Raw genomic sequence first — 21,370 nt, 5'->3', positions numbered from 1 at the left:
TTGCAATCCATTATAAATCATCTAATCTGAACTTTCACAACGGTTTCATGCTTTTATATCATGCATTAGCTGAAATTCTCACCTTGGATGATATGGATCAAATTCTCTATCACAGTTTATCTTATTTTAGTGTTTTATTTTTATTTTTATGTAGCACAAATTTTAGCACATTCCCACTCATTGATCTGTACTTCTGTAAGGTAGCCAGCATGAGCGACACCAGGCCCCTGAGACGGAGGCGGCGTGCACACCTGTGCTTTTCCTACTGTGACATGTTGAAATGTCTCCTGCGAGAGAGGGGCCCCTCGGTGACCCAGAAATATTACACTGAAAGCTACGACTGTAAACAAAGTGGTAGAATCTATGACAGTTGACACCTTTATATATTATCTCACTGCCAAACTCAATGCGACTGAAAGTTCTTCCCGGCCCGAGGCCTAATCTGGAAAATGTAACGTTGTGTTTGTTTTTACTGTAACTGCAAAAATCTAAATGGCGTCCGTGGAGAAACATCAGGACGCTCGCAACTGTGCTGCAGTGTGTCAACCGTGTCTCTGCCTCACTCGCTGTGACAGAGCAGAGTTTCAGTACTCCCGGGCCAACGCGCCATAGTATTTACTCTAGCCAGGCAGCAAATACTGCACCTCTCCTCTTGTCCCAGTTTAAGCACTCCATCAGTCTGACAAGCCTGGGAAGCCCTGCCAACACACACAGGCTGGTGGACAGTAAAGGTTTCTCCTGAGTTCTCCTGAGTGTGAGCCTGAACTCTCTCTCCACCTCACTGTCTGCTGCTCTTCCCTCTTTCTCACTCTTGTAATGAGGCTGACAAGTGGTCACTCAGGGAGGGAGGGATGGACGGACATGGAAACAGAGAGGGAGAAGAGGGGGGTGGGGGGTGTTGGACACAGGCGCTCCTCTGTTTTGTTGGGTGAAATTGTAATCCGGCCGTGTGACTGACAATGAGAGACACGCTGCACATAGCTGAGACATGTGCTGGTAAAGAGACAAGAGCTGGTTTCACACAAGTTGTTAAACTGATTGTGAAAAGTCTTGTTACATACATATACTTTGGCAAGAACCCTACGTTTTTTTACTCTGACCCCATCAAAACTGGTCGGTCTGCATGGCTCTCACCACTTCCCTCTCATTTCCTACAGTGAGAGCAAGCGAGACAAAATGAGAGATGGTCAAAACAAAAGGAGTGAAGGCAGAAAGCGGTGAGCGAGTGCATTTTAGATTGCTATTAGAGGTTTAACCTCAGAGTGCAGCACAGCAGTCATATTGAAATCTGAGCAGTGTTGGGCCTCATCCTGATGCAGGTAGAATGAGACCATATAAAAATGGATTGATCCACCTAATACAGGTTCGACTAGGGGGAAGAGATGTCTCCTCTGAGGCCTATTAATGGGCAGGCGACCAAGTCGTCATGCCAGTTTTATTCCCTCCCATAGTGTTCTGCTCTCTTCTAGTTGTAACTGTGGTAAAAGCATGCCAGAGCCCGAGGTGATTTGTGGGTGAAGAGTGAGATCAGAAGTACGTAAGAGAAGTGCTTTAGTGATACTGTGACTTGCCGACATGAAACAAACAAGCAAGTCAGAGAGGCGGGTCAGCAAAACTATCAGCCGACTCCTCGACGAAACGCTTAACAAAAGTCTTTGTCTAGCCTTTGATGTGAGACCTTTAGATGCCATTAACAGGTGTATCTTTGGACTTAACCCTCACTTTGGTTTGTAAAGATGGGAGAGTTTCAGTAATTGCTGCACAATGACTCGTTGGAACTATAAATGGTGTTTTGCATCATGGTTTATGTTTTTACTATCACTGCTTTTATGCATTAAAGTTTAGTGTCCATGAGTAAGTGCTTGTTCATCACATTTAACAACAGGCAGTTGCACATGGCTGATAGGGCGGGCTTACTCCAACAACACAGCAGCCACACAATGTCGAAGCATGTTTATGCTTTCTTATCCAAATCCATCTGAACCACTAATGAATCAACCCACAAGCAGCAAAAGTAAAGGAATTCCAGCATTAATATTCATTAAAAATTACTGCAGCTGAAGAGAATAAATATCAATCTGCGTGTAACTGGCGAGTGGAGTGTGCTGCAAGGTAATTGGCAAAGCAGTTTTCAGTCGGTGGGGTTGAAAAACACTGAAATGTTTGCCTGTTGGAACCCTTTGTCAGCGAGGCTGTGCTTCGTGTCTCTCTAGTGCTCATGTGTTTTTGTTTCAGATGCAAACCAGTGTTGTTTTTCCCCTCCTGCATAGTGACACGTGCTACAGCGAGGAAACCTTTCACCCAATAGACCTTTCAACAGGTTTTAATCAGCTGCCCAAGAGACTGATGAGGTGTTACTATTCACGCCCAGCTGACCGAAGTTGTGTTCAAATTTATTATCAGGATAAATCACAATGTGGCAAATCTATGCAAAAGTCCCCCCCCGGAAAAAGTTGAGCTCAGGAGGAAGGCCACACAGAGCCTGACACATTCTGCCTTGTGATGAATTTAGATTTTTCACAGGCTAAGAAAGAGCCACACTCTAAATGTGCAACATTTGCTCTTTGATAAAATGCTGCAGCTTTTCTCGCTGGAAATTCGTATTTGAATTCATAAAAGCTTATTCCCTTTTATGATGCTAACAGAGGGGGTCTGCACCCGGTGGCCCACCACCGCCTTTTATCTGCGTACAGATTCAATTGGCTGCTCTCAACATGGAAATGAATCCACTCACTGTATTAATGACACCCTCAATCGTCTTCTGAGATATGGCATAAGGGCTCAACATTTTCCACCAAAACTCTTTTTGTCTGAACATTTTTTATTAATGCTCGAGTTCACAATATCACCGACTACACAGCGTTACGGATGGTGTCTGTAGGATGATGCTGCACCCACAGTTAGAGAAAAAAATCCCATTGTTATTTAGTCCACTGCCACGTGTCAATACAATGGAGCACAGCTATCGCAACTTCACTGCCACAGAATTTGATAATCTTGTTGATAGCGCTGCAGCCTCACTGTATACAACACTCGACTTGAAACGGAGATGACGTGGAACAATTCACAAATGCGTACTCTACAACAGGCTCCACAAAAGCTGGAAAGGAAGTGAAGAGTTTTGCAAGGCTTGGAAACATTATCTATACCCCCCCCCCCCGTAATACCAGAACCTCTGATTATTCATCATTAACAGAAGAAAACAAGTGCCCAGCAGCCACGCTGACAGGCAGCCACAGCTCTATTGAGCCATCTATGCCTTTATCCCTCAGTAGTAATGACTTTTTGAGCTTCTTTAAAAAGAAAAATAGTGACTGGCACAGGCATATTGTCTGGTACGGCAGCCTTGGAGTCGGTCATAAATGATAAAGATAACTTCAACAGTTTTCATCACACTTGACTGGTTGCAGTTATACTCATCTCACAGGTGTGTTCATTGACAGCGACTCCTCAATGCATACAAAACTAAGCCATGAAGTTCCACAGGCTTCAAGACCAATGCTTTTCACCACATACGTACAGTATCAAGTACCAGACACATTCCCACTGGTACATACTGCTATATACAGTAAATGACACCCAGCTCAGCTGTACACAACAATAATGAGGTATGTCCTAAAGACATGCAGTCCTGGATTACCAATTTTGTTTACATATTGGTGGCTTTACCTTTCCTCCATTGTTATAGTAAGAAACCTTGGAGTCATGTGATAGTCCATGTACTTGTTACCACTAGACTGTCCTTCTGTAATCTTTAATAACTCTAAAAAAAAACCCAACTGTGCCCAAATGTTGCACAGCGAGCGAGGACTGGCAGTAGAAAAAGGGATCACATCACATCACATCTCCTCCTCACCTATAAAGCAGTTAATGGCCGGGCTTAAAACTTCCCTCTGGTAAAGCTCATAGCTCAGGCTGGCTCAGGTGAGCCCTGACCTATCCCTTAGTTATGCTGCTGTAGATGCAGACTGCTGGGGGGGACTCCACTGATGCACTGAGCGCTTCTCTCTGTCTTTCATGCCATTAACTTTGTATTTTCTCTCTCCTGCAGTTTATGCTTTTCCTTTTGTCCTTATCCTCATTCTGCAATGGTAACAAACATAACAGCAACAATACTGATGATAATAATAGCTCCTGGTTTCCCTTTCTCTTTTCCTCTTATCTGGTATAACAATGGTTTTTCTGCATGGTAAAATACAACAAATATTCTGAAGATGTCAGCTTGGACTTTGGGAACCATTTTCTGACACTTTGCAGATAAACTGATTGAGGTCATCACCAGATTAATTGCTTGTATTGAATAATTGTTGGTAGAGATACATGATATGATTCCCTTGAAAATAATGAAACAACACTTACTTACTGCCCAGCATTAAAAAGTAGCAGTGTAAGGTGTTTGAGATCTACATTATCATTATTATGGCATGTCATGTTGTGTGGTACAGCAAAAGACAAATGCATGCACCATGTAAAAATGTTGCATCTTAAATATCTTTAATATAACTACATTTCACATAAAATAATGGCCTGCTGTGGTGTTTGTGCACAACATCAACAGAATATAAAAAGGTAGAGAACCATGTGTGTGTAGGAAGGTAAAACGACCACAACATCAACGTAACATTTGGGTTTAAACCATGGCCAGGCCAAGACCAAAGTGGTGGGTTATAATTTTTCTCTCTTACCTGTCTTTATATTAAATATATGGGCTCTTATTGAGAGTTGAATGCTCCATTTCTTTTCTGACATCAATCCAACATCATGAAGGAATGGGCCTTCAGAGATCCTATCACAGACCATTTTATCTACTGTGGAGATTGGAAACAGATGCATTCTGTCTGATGGGAAAAAACACTGTGCAAAGAGTCACACAGCACTTCAGAGTCAGCACAGGAGTGAGAACGAGATAAGGAGATTAAAAAAAATAGGAAGAAAGGCAAATCAGTACTGGACCCTTTCTCTATGTCCCATCCCCAGCTGGACTCTGAACACAAACTGCACTGTAAACACAGTCAGGGACACAGAGACACGCTGCTTTGTCATGTGACAGACACAAGCGTACAAAACTAAAGCATGCATGTAGGCTGCACAGCCAACCCCTGCTGACTCAGAAGGCAGGCTATGGCAGATATAGCCCACATCCACTGAGCTACACGTAGCCTCCTCTGTAGACAGCCACATATAAACATGTGCATAAACCACAAATAAAGCATAGAGTAAAGACCGGCGTAGTTTCCTGCTTTGCTTTCGTGCTGCAACATTCGCCACTTTGGTTTTGATCTGGACGGACAAACCGATCGCCCTGCAAGCCCCTCAGTCAAACTGACAGACACAGAACCCAGAGGGATCGTGTTGTGCTGGCCTTGTGCTTTCTGCGCTGCAATACAGACGACCTCATCACACCTGACAGCACTAAGCACTGCCACCGACCGAGTGCAACACACACACACACAGAGAAAACACACACACACACAGAGAAAACACACGCTGTATGTGAGAGACAAGTCATGGGAACTCCTGCCCACACCCCCACACACACACACACACACACATAGACAGACGAACAGACAGAGAAGACATCCTGGTAACCATGGAAACCCTCCACCTCCTCACACGGTGACATCACAGGTGTTGCATCATGACCGTTACAAGGGGTGGGGTGGGGTATAGGGGTGAGGGAGGTGGCGGGGGCAAGCGGTCACCTGAAATGCTGTTCATCAGCTCTACGGGGTGGAGAGGCCACAGGTGGACGGACAGGCGGGGACGACGGGGGCAGATGACGGTGATGATGATTGAGAGGATGAAGAAGATCGAAGAGGACTAAGAATAGATGCTCCTGCTTCAGACTAGGAGACAGAGAGGAGAAGAAATGAGGAGGAGTGAGACTCTCTTGCATTTCAGTCTCGTCTGCAAGCGGCCGGAACCATGAGCCATATGTGAGCGACGACTCATGCAAACACACACACACACACACACACGCAGAGACGTACACACACCACACTATAAGTAAGTGAGGGAGGGTGGGAGATGGAGGCAGATGGAGGCAGATAGATGAAGACAGACAGATAAATCAAGTATAGGGAGGGGAGGGGGGGTTGTAACCTATATAACCCTGATGTAAGCTGCTGATGACAGGATGCTATGCGCTGTAATACCGGCCACACCAACCTACTTTCACACCAGGGTGCTGCATAAGCCACCAAATGGATGTAATGGACTGGTGTTGATCACATGAGGAAATCTACAGTGGCTAATGGCCATATGGCATGTTTAAACACAGCAGCCAGGAAGGGTATTTGGAAACCTATCAAGCCCCCCTTTAGCAACGTAAGTGTGCAGCCTATAATAGTGTCTGGGGAAGTGGGGTATAGGGTAGGATACAATTGAAACAGACTGGGGCTAAGTTTTAGCTAATGAGCAGCAAATTAGTCTGTATATCAAATCTAATTCTGGCTGCTGTGACTTTCCTAATGTTATCCAATCCAGCAGCTTCTGTCTTTCCCTGTGAGGCAGACACACTGCAACAGCAATGATGAGCAACAAAGACAGTCAGCAGTTCCTCAGCAAAATGCCCATGAGCTCACTGCTTATGTGTGGTGGTCATCAGAAGGATGGAGAAGCTGTAAACACACAAACACAAACCGCAGCAGCAGCAGCAGCAGCAGCAGCAGCAGCCCCATGCCCCGGCCACAGAGCTCTGTCCTGCCCCGGGGGCTTGAGCTGCAGCTCGGCTTCAACAGCTGTGTCCAGCTGCGCTACAGGGAGACACTGGGCGCTTTGTTCGCCCCCCCTCCACTTCCACACACACACACACACACACATGCACACAGGGGAAGGCAGAAGGACAACAAGCGCTTCAACCCATAGTTTCACTTCCACAAAGGTTAATGGCCCGGAGCCTCTGCCAGCAGCCCAGGTCCCTCCAGGAGGGGGTTTCTCCAGAAGCCACCCGGCCTGAGCAGCAGCGGGACGGGGCTGGAGAGCCACAGCCAACCAGGATGTGTGGAAAATTTGAAAAGCGCTGAGGCAACGCTGTCCAAGCCGAACAGGCAACATCTCACACACTCATCATAAGAAACGTAGGGCTCCACTACATCCCTCTCCCTCTCCCTCTCGAGCCCCGTGTCTGTGTTTTTACCGGCAGATGAAATTAAAAAGAAAAGAAAAAGAAAAAAAAAAACGCTGAGATAAAGCTGCGTTAGCGTTTCGGCTCCAATCAGCAGCAAAACATCGACAGCTGCGAAGAAACCCTGCGTGCAGGAAGGAAAGCGCCGGGTAATCACGGCACACTCAGGAAACAGCAACAAAAGACAGGAGCGAAGAGAGAAAGAAAACCACAGGCAGGAGCGTGGTTTTCTCTCGGGGGAGAAGAGGCTGGATGTAACGACACCTCCGGGAGACAATTAACAAACTAATTCACGCTGGTACTTACTCAGATGAACCGGTTCCGCTCGGTCCACTGGAGGATATCGCCGGTCGGGTCTTCCGGCTGTGTGTCGGGCGGGATCTGCGCTATGGAGACTCGAGAGCTGTGAGCCTCGAGGACTGAACGTAAACCGTGGCTTGCGTCATTTCACCAGGATGCCACTATTGCGCGCAGCAATGCAGCCATCTTGCTGAGGAGTGCCCCACCAACTCACCAATCACTGCTGTTGGACCCAGGCAGGGGGCTGCCTGCCGTCTTTATTTTGGTGCCAGCACTGACAAGAGATCCACCATGAGATAGCCTACTGTGTTTTCTTTTTTTCTGTTTTACCCTTTCTCCCCATCATCATAAAAATATCACTTTCACCCAGCAATGGAAAGTTACCAAGTAGCTCCACTACTAAAGTATTCCACTTGTGGCCTGTTATTCAAATTTAACTCATTACTTAAAACAATACTTCAGAAATATGAAAACTATATTACTTATATGTCCAAAAATCAATAATGCATAATAAAATAACTCCTATAGGACTCATGCACAGCACACTTTATCCTCTTTCCTTGTGAAGATGTTGCTGGTGATAATTTTTTTTTTAAATTCAGTTAACGCAGGAATTTAATTGTAAGCGGATATTGCTATATATAACTTAATTAAAAGATGTGAGTGCGTCTACCACACCCTTCAGTGTGACAGTAATGCTATGGTGCACCCCAAGTATTTTCCAATTACAGATCTAAGTCATGTTGACTCAACCGAATTTATGTGGGTGTCTGCCCGCTTTTTATAGAAACGTGTCTGTAAAAAAAAAAACAATATATATATTCTTCACCTTTTACTCAACAATTTAGTTTTCTTTTAATTTCCACTGACAATCCACAGGTGTATGTGCTCCAATGGTCTGTGCATTTACAGCATTACAAAAAGGTGTAACACTCAAGGTTCTGCCAGAGGAAATTTCTCTTGGATTTAAACTCGCCTTCATCCAAATAAACTCAAACAAAATTGATAAATCTCTTCTTAAATTCCAACATCTAAATCAAATATCTGTCTCCAAACAGCACAAACTCAAAGAATCAAGTCAGTCTTCCCCATTTCCCTTCAATTTTTATTTAATTTCGAGTTCATTTATTGGCATTTTTTTTCTGCTCCTTTCATTCAGTCAGCAGCTACAGCATCAACAGACAGATCATATAGCGCCCTCCCGTGGTGATCTGTGGGTGTGTAGTCCATCCCACTACGCTCCTGAGGGTGTGTCTGCTCCAGAACCAGAACCTGAGCGAACAGTGCTATATTGTTGCAGTCAATATATCTTAATACATATTTACACTGACAGATGACTTCATATACCTCCAGAGAGATTATTTTGGTGTTGAGTTTGTCTACCATAAAGCCATAAAAAGATCCTGCAGCTTATTTAATGTCACCGATCATCACGTGAATCAAGTATTTTAACTCACATCAATGTGTATACATATGATTAGGTCCAAGACCGTAAAAACAGAAAATTTATCGTCACAAATAATCATTACAATTAAATAAAATTGGTCAATGGATTAATTAGTCAGAACATAGTTGTTGAACCAGCAATCATTTGAACAAAAAGGAGTCAAAAATGCATAGAGAACAACAATGCGAGAAGTAATTTGGACTGGAAAGTCAGACACCGTTACACACAGTCTGGTCCATGCCGTTCATTAGGTTTTGTTATGACAGATCAACAGAAACTGCATGAGAAAGTGAGGTAAGAACACCGATCTCTCATCCTTCGTCTACCAGGCTAAAAAAGGACTTTCCTTATGGTCCAGTGATACAGTATGTTGGTTGCCTTGGCACATGGTACCGTATACAGAGGGCAAGAGAAAAAACAGCCATGAGAGGCATCTCCCCAGCTTCCTTTGTGTTCATCACTTTGAGGCTGGTGTGAAGATGCGTCCCCCCCTCTGGGGCTCTTCCCCATGGCGGGATCAAACCACAGTCACAGGGTACGTCACACCCGATGACTGTCAGAGCTCATCCTTCTCCATCTGCTGGAAAGCCTCCAAGTCTTCCCGCCAATCAGCCAGCAGTTCATCCACTGATTGGCTACTTGAGTCCGTGTCGCCCTCGGGCTGCTCTCTGCTGTCAGAGTCTCTCTCCTCTTTAGGCTGAGCCAAATCAGACTCTGCCTTTGCAGGACTGGCTTCCTCTTCCGGTGGACTAACGTCTTCAGCAGGACTTGTTTCTTCATCTGCACGAAGGGTTGCCTCCTGCGATGGGGTGACCTCCTCTGTAACCGATTCTTCCAGCTCCATCGTGCTCATTTGTGATTGGGTGGTCGGCTCAAAGGAGGTGGGAGTCGTGGCCTCGGTTAAACAGTCCTCCCCCGCTTCTTCTTGCACGTCCACACCTGAAAAAAGGAAGCCGGGGCATGAGACGGAGCAGCTCTTTGCAGAAAGATGTGCAGGACACACACACATATACACACACGCTTACACGCACACACAAAGCCCTTTTCCTCCTCTTCAGTCAGTAATCCATACAACATGCCTCCTGGTAGCCATTCGCGGTCAAAAATAGAACAGTTTTCATCGAGAGGCTGTCAACCATAACAGCATGATGCTGATGGTGAGTCATGTTTCCCGCAGGATAAAGTCTTTTCACATAGCTGCACAACCAAACTGAGAGTCAAGTGAGGAAAGAAATCTGGCAAAAAACCTGTATCGTGAACTTTGCACAGAAGTGGTAAGAAAAGGAAAGAAAAGTCTCCTTGATCTGTTAAGTTTCTAAAAATGTAGCTGCTGTGTTCAGGAACAGGTTTTTGCTTTTTCTCATACAGTCCAAGGAATACACCTAACTGCTGCAGTGACAACAGGCAATGACTGTAACTTCGAGGCTTGCATAATTTAGGTTCAGACATGCTATCTGGTCATTATGGAGTCTCGGTGGCTCTGTGGCTACAGAGGCTTCCCATAAATCACAGGATTTGTAGTTGTGCATCTCTTTCGGTGAGCACCTGTTCTGGTGAATAGTGCCCAGTTTCCTAACAGCTCTATGCATGCAGTTTTGAAGCTACAGCCTGGTTACTTATCATGATAATAGACTTTATTTAACTGAATTAGCATTATTTATGAAATATTTAGAGCAAAAATAAAGTATCACTTGGTAGAAATGGTGAAAATCTGCCTGCTACATCAGCAGCCTCCTGGTTTGCTGCTACGAGAAAAAAAAGACATAAAGAGCTGTCGTGTGTGTCCTAAACTCTGAGGGGGAAAATAACATGACAGTACTGTCACCGCACTAAGCTTTTCAATCAAACACAAACACAGTCCTGTGACTAAAGGGAAGAGTGAGAAAGAGACGAGTGGAGGGATATACAAGTATTAATACAAGGAGGGAAAACAAGCATAAAGTCAAGAGGAAGGAAAAAGTACTGGTATTACAGTAGACGAAGGAAGAAGGAGAAGAAGAGAATACTTACTGTCCTCAATCAGGCTGCCAGGAAGAGGTTTACCTTTGAATATGGCTGCTGCTCATCCAAAGGGGACAGGGTTGTAAAAAAAGAAAAGAAACCAAGAAAGAGAGGAGAGGAAAGGCACTGTTACAGTCCACCACAGGGAATAGAGGGGATTTGGCAAATGGGGAAAGGAGGAAAATAATGAGGATGCAATATTGATAAGGGTGTAAATCTCCACCATGCACCATTATAACCACAGCTGGTGGGTGGCTTTGGAATGAGTCATGATCTCCGAGACTTCAAATAATGCCTGAATCCCTGCACCTCATCTTTATTTTACGAAGCCGAGCACATAATGGGACTTAGTCAGCGGGGAGACACAAGCACACAGAAGTGATGAATCTTATCAACAGAGATAAGTGGAACAAAGAGGAAAAACTCCCTAACTATCACAGAGGCATTATGTGGGAGTAATGTCACACCTCTGTCTCGGGCTTTGTCGCTCAGCAGCACCTCCACCTCCCTGTACTCCTTCAGCGCCTCCATCAGGATGTTGCCCTCTTTGTGGAAGAGGAAGAGGAGAGGCAAGGTGATGTCATCTGTGTTGCGGCCGTCCCCAGCCATCTGAAACAACGGAGCCGTGTCGCTGCTGCTTCCCTCGTTGTCATCTAGAGGGACAGAGAAGGAAGCAACAGGATGACAGTCAGAGATAGAAGTCAATTTAATTGACTGACATGATATAGATAAGCAATTTATCATTGAAATCCTTCTGGTCCCAACTTCTAAAATAAACGATTTTCCTATTTTTCAGTGTTTTGAACAATTGTAGTCTCAATATCTTTTGGTTTTGGACTGTTTGTCAGACAAAACAAGAAAAAGACATTAATTTCAGAAAGACCAGGTATTAACTGTTATTGGCTGATATTGTCTAGTGTATGATATAACCTATTGTAAGAGAATCTGTAAGTTTAATGAGAGAAAGACTATTGTTGTCAGTCTTGATGAAGCTCTGCCTTATTACTCAGTCGTGATGTGCAGAGCCCCACTGGACAGCGCATCTTCTAGAGATAATCCATATATCACAGGATAATCTAGTCACTGAGTGGTTATCGTCCACGTCATTATCTGCTTGCACTCACCGATGACTATGCCGCCGATGGCGCCAGCCTTCTGGATATGTCGGGCCTTTTCTGCAAACATGCACTGACCCCTCTGGAGAAGAGCGATGTGGCCCTGGACATACTCGGCGTTGGTGATCTCAGAGCAGCCACTATAGGGTTCAGCCACAGTCACAAACCCTCGAACCTGCACACAGGGGGAGAGAAGCCACGGAATTACTGAGACCGAAGGAACATCTTTAATATTATGTGGTATACACAGCTGCGGACTAATCCCACATGTTCTCTTGTGGTGCTCAAACCGAGAACTCATCTTTCCCTCTGTTTAAATTAGGAAAGTGTTCTGTAAGAGCAAGAGCCCTCTTAAGAATACAGAAGGAGGAGTGAGTGGCTCTCTTAGGAAAAACAAACAAGAGCACACTTAAGTGCCCCTTTGTACCCTGGCAGTTTTGGCAAAGCTGCAAAACCCACTCACCCCTGTGGAACTTTTGGACAGGTCTGTGCCAAACTGCGCTGGGCCGGCGGTCAGCACCACTCTGCCAAAGAATGGATGTGAGACGATTTGAATGGCCCTGGGAGGCAGCTGCTCCTTCTGCTGCTGGCTGGATAGCTCCATCATCTCCTGCATGAAACGTACGCCGTCCTCTGCTGCTACTGCACTCACCGCCTAGGTGTGTGTGTGGCAGAGGGAGGGGAGAATTAGACAATCTCTTCAGAAACTAAATGAGTCTAAATTAAAGGTTTTTTTTATGACAACTAGCCAATTACAAAAACAAGATGTTAAATTGTTGTACCTGTGTTGCATGTTGGACCAGCTGCACTCTGCCATCTTTTAGGTGGATGAGACTGACTCCCATCCTCCTCAACAGCTCTAAATGTTCAGGGTTGTTTGCCATGAAGTCCTGCGCCCTAAGTGGAGGACGACCCATACCAGGTTCCCTGAAAGTTGGCAGAAGAGAGTGAAGACCATTAAGTTAAAAAAAAAAGACTTTAGGGAGAGCACATAAATAATAAAATTATGTGTTTATATAGTGTACCTGTGTGGAGCAGGACGAGGGCAGCTCTTGTCCACAGCACTACGGATTGGTTCTCTCAGGTTACGAGGGAAGGCGGGGTCCGGAAACAGGAGACGGGTGTTAGGGCAGGTCCAGTCAAAGTTAGAGTCGTCCAGCTCCTCCTCTGACTGAAGTACATGTACGACAGTTTTTGTTATTTACTGCAGTGCATGTAAGCTTTCATCTATATGTCAGACTTGAATGATAATTGTATCATTTCAATTACCGTTCTATTTGAGGAGACTGATGAGGAGTGAGGGGCTGCGGAAAGAGACAGAGGCAGCAGGTGTGCCTCGGTTGTGAAGACGTAGTCCTCCACGTCAAAAGGTAGATCCTCTGCGTCCGCAAACAACAGGAACAGGTATTTGAACATCTCAGCAAGGAAGAACGAGTCCATTCTGAGAAGAAGAAAAGAGGTGTCAGACAAAGAGGTCACTGTTGAAACAGTATCTGTATATTCATTAAATTATCAATATAGGAATCACTAAGTACAGCCTGACTTAAGAGCAGGAGGATGATATTTCTATTTTTATTATCATTATTATTATCTATTAGGTATTGTGGACATACCTTTAGGCATTTTGGAAGATAAGCTGCATTTTTGTTTATTTGACCCAAATTCTTTTTGATTTGTGTATAAAGTCACAAAACGTACTAGTTTTTGATTTAATTATGGACCAAATTGCTGTGATGGCATGAACTTCACTTGTGTTATGAACTGTTGTCTCATCAAGTTTTTCTTGATGAAATTTAAAGTTAAACACAGCTTTTTATAATTGTAATTTTTAAAATGTTGTTGCGTTACTGTAAATTGTTTGGTTTCACAATTTAGCCTGTTCAATAACAAAATTAAAACCTTGGGCCTTAAACGTCAATATCAGTCTTAGAAATTCTGTTTTAATTGGCCTCAATTACTAACACAAAGATTGTTTAAATATGTTGTTTTGTATCCAATGATTGTTAAAGTAACTGTTTGACTATTCCTTCCTTCCACTTCATGTATTACTAGGGTATATACAGCTGATAGTACAGTATGTAATGCCTGTCTAAAATGGTGTCTAGATTTGCTGTTTAAAAGTATATCTTCATATAAATCATTGGAAAATGTTCTTCTATATTCTCACCGGTCCTCGTGGCTCCCAGTGCGCACGTCCTTCATTGCAGCAAAGCCGCAGGGAACACGAGCAAAGCGATTGAGGTTGTCCAGGATTGTGCGACCTGCCTCCAGGTAGTAAGGGTCTCCTGTGGCCTGGGAGAAGGAGAGAACAGTAGTAGGGGACAGTACATTAACTGGGCTACAGTGGAATCTGCTCAGACTCAAAGATGTAATTCTCAGTGTTTTACCTATCATCCTTTGTTATAATGACACCATAAAGCCAGAGGCAGCAGATTATTATGTGATAATTATGAGCACAAATTAGTGGTCTGCATGCTGGAGACAGCTCAGAGGGCCAGAAATGCAGGTAGTGTCTCCAAAGCTTTGTGAGTGAGGACTGATGCACTTTTTTTTACAGAGTTTACTCAAACATCAGAAACTTGACATCGAGCAGAAAGCTGACAACATTTAACATAAACTGGTGCATGATAAGAGACGCTTACCTCGCCACCGTGGCAATGAAAAGAGCACACCTGCATTGCTGAATGTCAAGCTTCCTTGATAAATTACCTTGTAAAGAAAATAGGTGCTCTCTGCAAACTCAGGCCTCAGGGGGTGTTGGGCCCAATGTACCCTGAAATCAGTAGTGAAGGCCTGGGGACAGACGGGGAAGGACGAAAAGGGTCAGAGCACCATTCAGAGCATTGTAATTAAAACAGACCAACCGAGCTAAAGTGTAGCTGCGTTGCATGAAATGCAGGATGCTTCACTTCAAACCACCTTTAGCCAGCAATATGTGATAATTAGACTCTAATTCGGTGACATCAAGTATTCTTTGTGGCGCAGACAGAGTATGAGATGTTTAAGTCAGACACACAGAGAGATAGAATACCTCCGGGAGGAAGTTGTGTTTCTTGGTCACTTGGTACAACATCTCATGAGTCTCGATCGCAGGACGGATATCTCCCTTCAATACCTGGGACATACACAATTCATACAACATTACAGACATGTCACAAGACTCTATGAAGACAGTAAAAGGCTTATTTCACATGATCCAGTCTGACCTGAAGTCCAGGGAAGAAGGCCAGCAGAGAGTCCATCCAGGTGCGAGCGGGAAGTAGAGGTTTGTGGATGTGGACATCCAGCAGCAGAGGAGGCTGGCTAATGTACTTCATTATAGATGCATAGTGCTGCATGGGACAAACATGTAGTGGTACTGAGTATGATGTTTAAAAAAATATCTAAATGCCAACTTGTGTGCTGGAGGAGTACACAGAATCCTGACAGGCACAAATGGAAAACCAGAAGGCTGGTTTAGGTCAGAGAAACGCCTCGGACAAAATGCTATTATGAAGACAGAGAGAGGCATCAAATTACTCTGGCAAGTGTGTGTGTGTGTGTGTGTGTGTGTGTGTGTGTGTGTGTGTGTGTGTGTGTGTGTGTGTGTGTGTGTGTGTGTGTGTGTGTGTGTGTGTGTGTGTTTGTGTGTCCTCACAATATTGAACCGCTGCAAAAACAGGTCATCTCCCAAGAGGATGTAGGCCTTCAGTAGGTATTCATAGTATGAGTCAATTCCCGCTCCGACTCCACTGTCTGGACAGACACAATCACACTTTACATCACTTTATACGACGATAAAAATCAGGTGATTAACAAATGCTGCAGTGTTTTCACCCTCTTGCTCCCTGCAAAGCCAAATCCTCTCCCACAGAGACAGAGGGATTGTAGCTGTACTCTTAATTTTCACTTCCCCCATGTTCTTGTCTCCTCATCAATCCACTCTCCTCCCCCATTCCTCCACCTCTCTGTCTTTCATCCCTGTCTCACCTCTTCATCTCCCCTGCTTTTCTTTCACTGCCTCCTCCCACTGCTCACTCACTCATGTCATTCTACCTCCCTCTTTCATCCTCCTCAGACCCTATCAGGCCTCTTTCCCTCACCTCTTCGCACCCACTCTCCAGAGTGGATGTTGATGGTAGTTCCCACCAGATTGCTGTTCCTCTGTCTTTTCTCCCACAGAAAGTCCAGGGCTCTCCGGGCATGGGCCTGTGTGAATTAGAGGAAGGGTGCATCATTGATTAAAAAAAAAAGGTAAAAATCGATCTGCAGTAGCTGTACTCTGTTAGAATGATTACAGTGAGTGACTCAGTGCTTATTCAGTAGTTTGATGCTGCCAGGAAATGAACCAGTCCCAAAGTCTAATAAGTTAACACAGCAAAATATCTAACTTTTAGCAAATACCATAAAATGTCTAACTTTCTAGTAAATAACTGGAGTAAAAGAAGACAAAGGCAAAAAAAGGTTTACATATTCACAAATACCTAGTTATTGCAATGCATTTGTGACTCCAGACATGTAAGGGAAGTCTCAAAAAACCCATATCAAAGTTCAGGTTCAACAAACTACAAGCAGTTAAATGCAGAGCAGTTTGTATATAAATGGAACAACAATTAAAAAAATTAAATACCTATATGTAAGTTTCCATTATGCACATTTTAAACAACTAATATTTGTGGGTGCATTGGGAATTTTGGTGAATTAATTTATGTGTAGATTAACTTCTATGGAATGACAATTTGTTTTTGTGCACTGAAAAATGTCTTGTGTCTTATAGCCGTTATATGCCTTTGTAAATCCTTCTGTGTGCATTTATTGATCTTGATCTGATCAGACTCCACATTAAGAGGCATTTATCACAGAATACATGGCAGATATTTAACAATGGGAAAACTAAATATGTAAATAAATGCAACAATGGCTGAATTCCATGTCGCTGCTTCAGGTAAAATGCTGACCCAACTAACGAAGATCTTATAAGACATGGATGAGACAAAACATTGGCAAGGCTACATATTTTCACAGTTATTTAGGGAGAACACCAGGGTGTCAGATGATACAGCATGAGCACAAAGAAATAAAGAGAAGGAAAACAAAAGATAACGCCTCTGGCCACAGCTGTCATGGCACAGAGCAATAACAAAATAACAAACTGTGACCTGGATTGCAGATAAAGGAAGCGATAAGCCACTTGTAGGATGGGTTTGTTCAGAGCTGATACATGTCTGTTCAAACAGCCAATGGCAACAACTTAACAGCTCTTTGACGGTGGTGAGAGGTAAATATGTTTAGGTGTCAGCACAGCAACTATTTGCAAGCACAACAAGGAGTTAATCTTTTTGTAATGGAACAGTTTTAGATAATGAAAACATAATTAAAATATCTTCAGAAATGTTGACTAAGATAGATTGCCTCTGTATGATATCAGGATGAATGTGTTCCCATAGTTGCAATGAGGTAAATGTTCAATTACAACACATTAATGTAGGCATTGGAAGATTTGAACATGTGATGTATCACCTCAAACACAGGATCTCCAGTGAAGCGACTTAAGGCAGCAAACTCCAGGATGATGGTTCCTGCACACGCAGTGCAAGTGTCTGTTTCTGTGCCTGTTCTCGTCTCAGGACCCCTGACACCGTGTTTCAAGTTCACCTGTCAAGCAGGAAAAATAAAACATTAAAAAAAAAAAATGAAAATCCGTTTATAGACACACATTTGGTTTGCAAGAGATTGTGCATGAAAACTAGTCAGCCGTGAAAACGTCTGCGTCTGAAAGCTGTGACAGCTGCGAGCAGAGCGGTGGAGCAGAAAATGGAAATATGTAGCCATGATCTGAAAGGATGCTGCGAGCAAAAGTAGATAACAATTTGTCACACTGCAGCACAGGAAGTGTGAGTATAATAAACTCCAAATGTCTTTTAATGGGGCATATGTGACAGGAAATATTTAATAACAACTTTGATAAAACTGAATATTGTGGTGAGTAATATGTTTCTACTTTTTTCAATATACTGAGTCCAGGAAACACTTCGCAACAGACTTTGGTCTTCACTGACTCTTATAACTAAGCAAGTGCTATAGCTACACAGGTTTTATAATTTCAGGTAAAGGAGCCATTACTAGTTTCCTATCAGGAGAATAGTTTTCATTTAAAGATTACCTGATAAAGTATTCTACATATATTGGCAGTATATATTGCATATATTAGCAACACAGCCCTACCTTTGGAAAGAAAATCATGAGGCCAATATAAAACAGGAGGCTGGACTAACTAGACAGTATACAGTGTATTTAAATATCCGTGTGTCTGTCTCACCCGGGGGTAAGGCAGGCCACTGCTGGTGTTGAAGGCCGGCAGCAGGCGGAGACCCAGGTCTTTGGCCATGTGCAGGAGCTCGTCCTGATACCACTGCATGTGCTGACCTCCCTCCTTCAGCATCACAGCCATGGAGTGGCCTCCTAACAGACCTCTGAACACACACACAAACAAAATGCAATGAGGAATCAACAGAAACAAACTGATTTCTTCTGTCCTTTGGCTGTTCTGTTTATCAGATTTAAAAAATATCATTGTGTTGTGCGACAGTCATATTCAGTCTTACCCAAGGACTCGAATGTTGGTTTCAAAAACTGACACTACGATGTCATTGTCCAGCCTCACGTCTGACAGCACTCTCCTCACTGCAGCCTCAAACTCCGTCGTCTTATTCAAAAGCTGGTGATGAGAAATAGAACATGATCATAAAAATGAGGCTCAATTATGCACCATTTCACAGTCTAAAAGTGGAATAAAATACATTGGGCGCTGTTCACAAAACTGCTCCCAGAAATGTTTAATTACAGCCCTTGTTAATTTTTAACTAGTAACACTGACATCTATCTCTATAAAAGGCTCACACAGACAAAATATCATCATTATGATTAAAAAGATCGTTTTGCCATATAATGTGCATACCACTCACTTGTTAAAGGCTTTTACATGCAGTCTTAAATTACCTACAAAAGAACTACTGTGAAACAGCCAAGTGTCAGAACCACACAAAGCTGATACTCACCACCAGAGTATCCAGAGTATCGATGAGGGTCAGAGAAAACCTTGCAGGGACAGATAATAGCACAAGTGAGAAAAGAGCTTGATCAGATGTGTGTGTGTGTGTGGTTTTGACCCACATTATTCTCATTATTCATCTAATTCATCTCAGTGTAGTTATGGCACTCACTTTCCCAATGCGTCGTCTATGTCACCTCGACTGGGTTCAAGCCCTCGTACTCTTCCTCTACACGTTAGAGGCATCAGCTCATCTGCTGGATATGCATGGTCCTAAGACACACAAACAAACTCATTTTAGTCACTCACTCTTTATATTTCAGTGGCTAACTGATTAGACCTCAGTCATCTTAAAATATAGATGATTGTGAGTTATCCCAACATGTAAGCACTTTCAAAGCCGGATTAAATATTTATTGGGACTGATATTTGAAAAATCCACCAAAACATCAGTTAAGTGTAGTTATTGTTCCATATTTACAGATTACCAAAAATAATGTGACATATTATATACTGGTATGTATGTATTTATGACATACTTATTTTAAAGCACATCAAAGCACTTACCATGTAGTTCTGATATGCATGGTCAAACATCTCAACCACTTGGTTCCTTAGGTGGAGAGACAGAAATCAGACACCAGTCACCATGTGTTAACATCTCCTCACGTCATATACTCCAAAAGTGCTGGGAGATGTCCTCAACTCACCTCAACCTCTGCTTCTCCTCCCGTGACATGGCCTGTCCAAGGCTGCACGATGCTCCAAACAGCGCCAGTAAGAACAGTACAGGTGCCATTGTTGTAGATGGGCAAGATCGCAGTATCGCAATATGCATACAACTACAGTCCGGCTCTGAGCAAATATCTAGTCATCACTACTGTGCTGCTGACCGAGCAAAGTCATATAACAAAAGCACTCCAAAGAAACATACACCGACCTACACCATCCCATTTATGTTATATCTCATCATCAGTGATTACAAATAGCCACACGAGAAAAACCTTGTGTGTTCCTCAAACTTTCCCACTGAGACTCCATCTGTCTTCCTCTCCAAAAACAAGACTGTGAGTCCAGGAGTGACCTTTTGTGGGAATGTTATTTTAAGTAATTAGATAGATCTGGGAGATGCATCAGACAATAGCTGCCGTGCAAAAGTCGCTCCAAGTGCTGCCAGCGGGTTGCTCTATCACACCTGTTTGCTTTCCAGGCTGTCACCCGGACCTGCTGTAAACAGGACGTGTGACACGTTGACAGGTAAACCACTAACGTCACATGTAGCTCTGCCTCAAAGCAAACTCGTTACGTCAAATTAATCACGCGAACTAATTATGTTACGTTACAGGTGCAGTCGTTCGGGAACAGTAACGTTATTATTGTCATCTTCAATATATAACCGAAGTAATCAGCGCTTCCTGTCTTCTTTGTTCTTAATGTATTTATAACCTCAGTGCTCGGATCGTTTACTTACTTCACCGACTCTACTGCCAACTAAAATTAAAGTCAAGCCATCAGCCCTGGGAGGCTCCCGGTCACACCAGCTCCGGCTCTCAGTGTGGTGTGTCTGTGGTGAAGCTTTTTAGATAAATTTTAAAAAAAGTTAATTATTTTCCTCCCGTTGATAATTTTCCTCCGTCCTCTTAGTCAAGACAAGAAGCCGAGCACTTGTCAGGGCTTTAACCGACCAGTTAGCCGGCTATGCTAACTAGCCGAGTCGGTGCCTCCGGACAGACCGAGAACACGAGAAGAAATTGACAAAAAACACGTCCATTGTTGAGCAGAGGACCTGGTCGAGCTGTGTTGTCTGTCGTTCGGGGTGTAAAGTAGATAATTTCGCCGGAAGCTAGTATTTCGCCAAGGTTGCTAGCCTCGAAAAACCGGATGCTATCTACGATGAAAAACGTCAACTACATCCGCTTCCTGGATAAGCGAGTGTTTACGTCCTGAGTTTAGTCTGTCAGGCATCAATTTGCCATCCCTTTCTCTGGGATGTGCATATGGAACTTTATCTATGGCCATAATCCTACTATAATAAACATATCACATAGCAACAAGAACGACTAATAGCTATACAGCTTTTTAAGAAACCACTGATCCACTCGAAGGAAGAGTTGCCTGAAAGTACAAACTCTGAAAACAAAAACCTTGAAGACTGTCTCTCTACGTACTAAACAACCGCCCCCATTCTCACAGGTGTTGCCTTCCGGAGCTGCTCGAAAAAAGATATGTTTCGTAGCCTCTTGTGAGTGTTTTACAGCGAATTTTACAGCAACATCACCACAGTTATAATTATTCACGTGAATTCATAAAAATAACACGAGTAACACCATATTTCAATGTCCTCTGTTTTA

At 43.5% G+C, this 21,370-nt stretch overlaps 2 protein-coding genes across 4 annotated transcripts in view; both read right to left on the bottom strand.

The window, feature by feature from the left end:
* LOC146988578 (uncharacterized protein C1orf21 homolog) overlaps nucleotides 1–7,547 on the bottom strand; it is a 28,597-nt gene extending 21,050 nt beyond the window's left edge. Inside the window, exon 1 of one of the 2 annotated variants that reach the window (XM_085774082.1) lies at nucleotides 7,433–7,547. The gene's annotated coding sequence lies outside the window, so the exon portion shown is untranslated. Of the gene's footprint in view, nucleotides 1–5,702; nucleotides 5,851–7,432 lie in introns of those variants that run through there. The other variant, XM_085774083.1, reaches the window with a different exon arrangement.
* A 970-nt stretch (nucleotides 7,548–8,517) lies between these two features.
* edem3 (ER degradation enhancer, mannosidase alpha-like 3) lies at nucleotides 8,518–20,944 on the bottom strand. Of its 2 annotated transcripts, XM_085774066.1 has the most exons (21): nucleotides 19,730–20,944; nucleotides 19,587–19,632; nucleotides 19,192–19,292; nucleotides 19,027–19,066; nucleotides 18,574–18,686; nucleotides 18,288–18,441; nucleotides 17,489–17,623; nucleotides 16,072–16,177; nucleotides 15,627–15,724; nucleotides 15,196–15,321; nucleotides 15,021–15,104; nucleotides 14,699–14,782; nucleotides 14,157–14,281; nucleotides 13,259–13,430; nucleotides 13,015–13,160; nucleotides 12,772–12,916; nucleotides 12,453–12,644; nucleotides 11,999–12,164; nucleotides 11,342–11,527; nucleotides 10,884–10,931; nucleotides 8,518–9,812 (listed from the first exon to the last, which is right to left on the bottom strand). In XM_085774066.1, the coding sequence occupies exons 1-21, from the start codon at nucleotides 19,855–19,857 to the stop codon at nucleotides 9,430–9,432; spliced, it is 2,778 nt and encodes a 925-aa protein (XP_085630192.1). In that variant the 5' UTR covers nucleotides 19,858–20,944; the 3' UTR covers nucleotides 8,518–9,429. The 2 variants fall into 2 exon arrangements, with proteins under 2 accessions (XP_085630192.1, XP_085630193.1); XM_085774067.1 differs by lacking the exon at nucleotides 10,884–10,931 and having other exon boundaries at nucleotides 19,730–20,904.
* Between the last annotated feature and the right edge of the window lie 426 nt (nucleotides 20,945–21,370).

Source organism: Trachurus japonicus, chromosome 4, assembly GCF_045865225.1.
Source record: "Trachurus japonicus isolate A0001 chromosome 4, Traja_1.0".
Taxonomy (NCBI): domain Eukaryota; kingdom Metazoa; phylum Chordata; class Actinopteri; order Carangiformes; family Carangidae; genus Trachurus; species Trachurus japonicus.
The sequence above is the reverse complement of the archived record's forward strand: the minus strand, read 5'-3'. Positions and strand labels throughout refer to the sequence as shown.

What these genes read in the sequence shown, in the direction of transcription:
- edem3 (XM_085774066.1), bottom strand. Translation starts at nt 19,857, where the DNA reads ATGCATATTGCGATACTGCGATCTTGCCCATCTACAACAATGGCACCT. An exon ending in CTGGAGATCCTGTGTTTGAG is followed by an intron (nt 16,178 to 17,488) that starts GTGATACATCAC and finishes TAATTCACACAG; the next exon opens with GCCCATGCCCGGAGAGCCCT. An exon ending in CCTCGTCCTGCTCCACACAG is followed by an intron (nt 12,917 to 13,014) that starts GTACACTATATA and finishes GCCAACTTTCAG; the next exon opens with GGAACCTGGTATGGGTCGTC.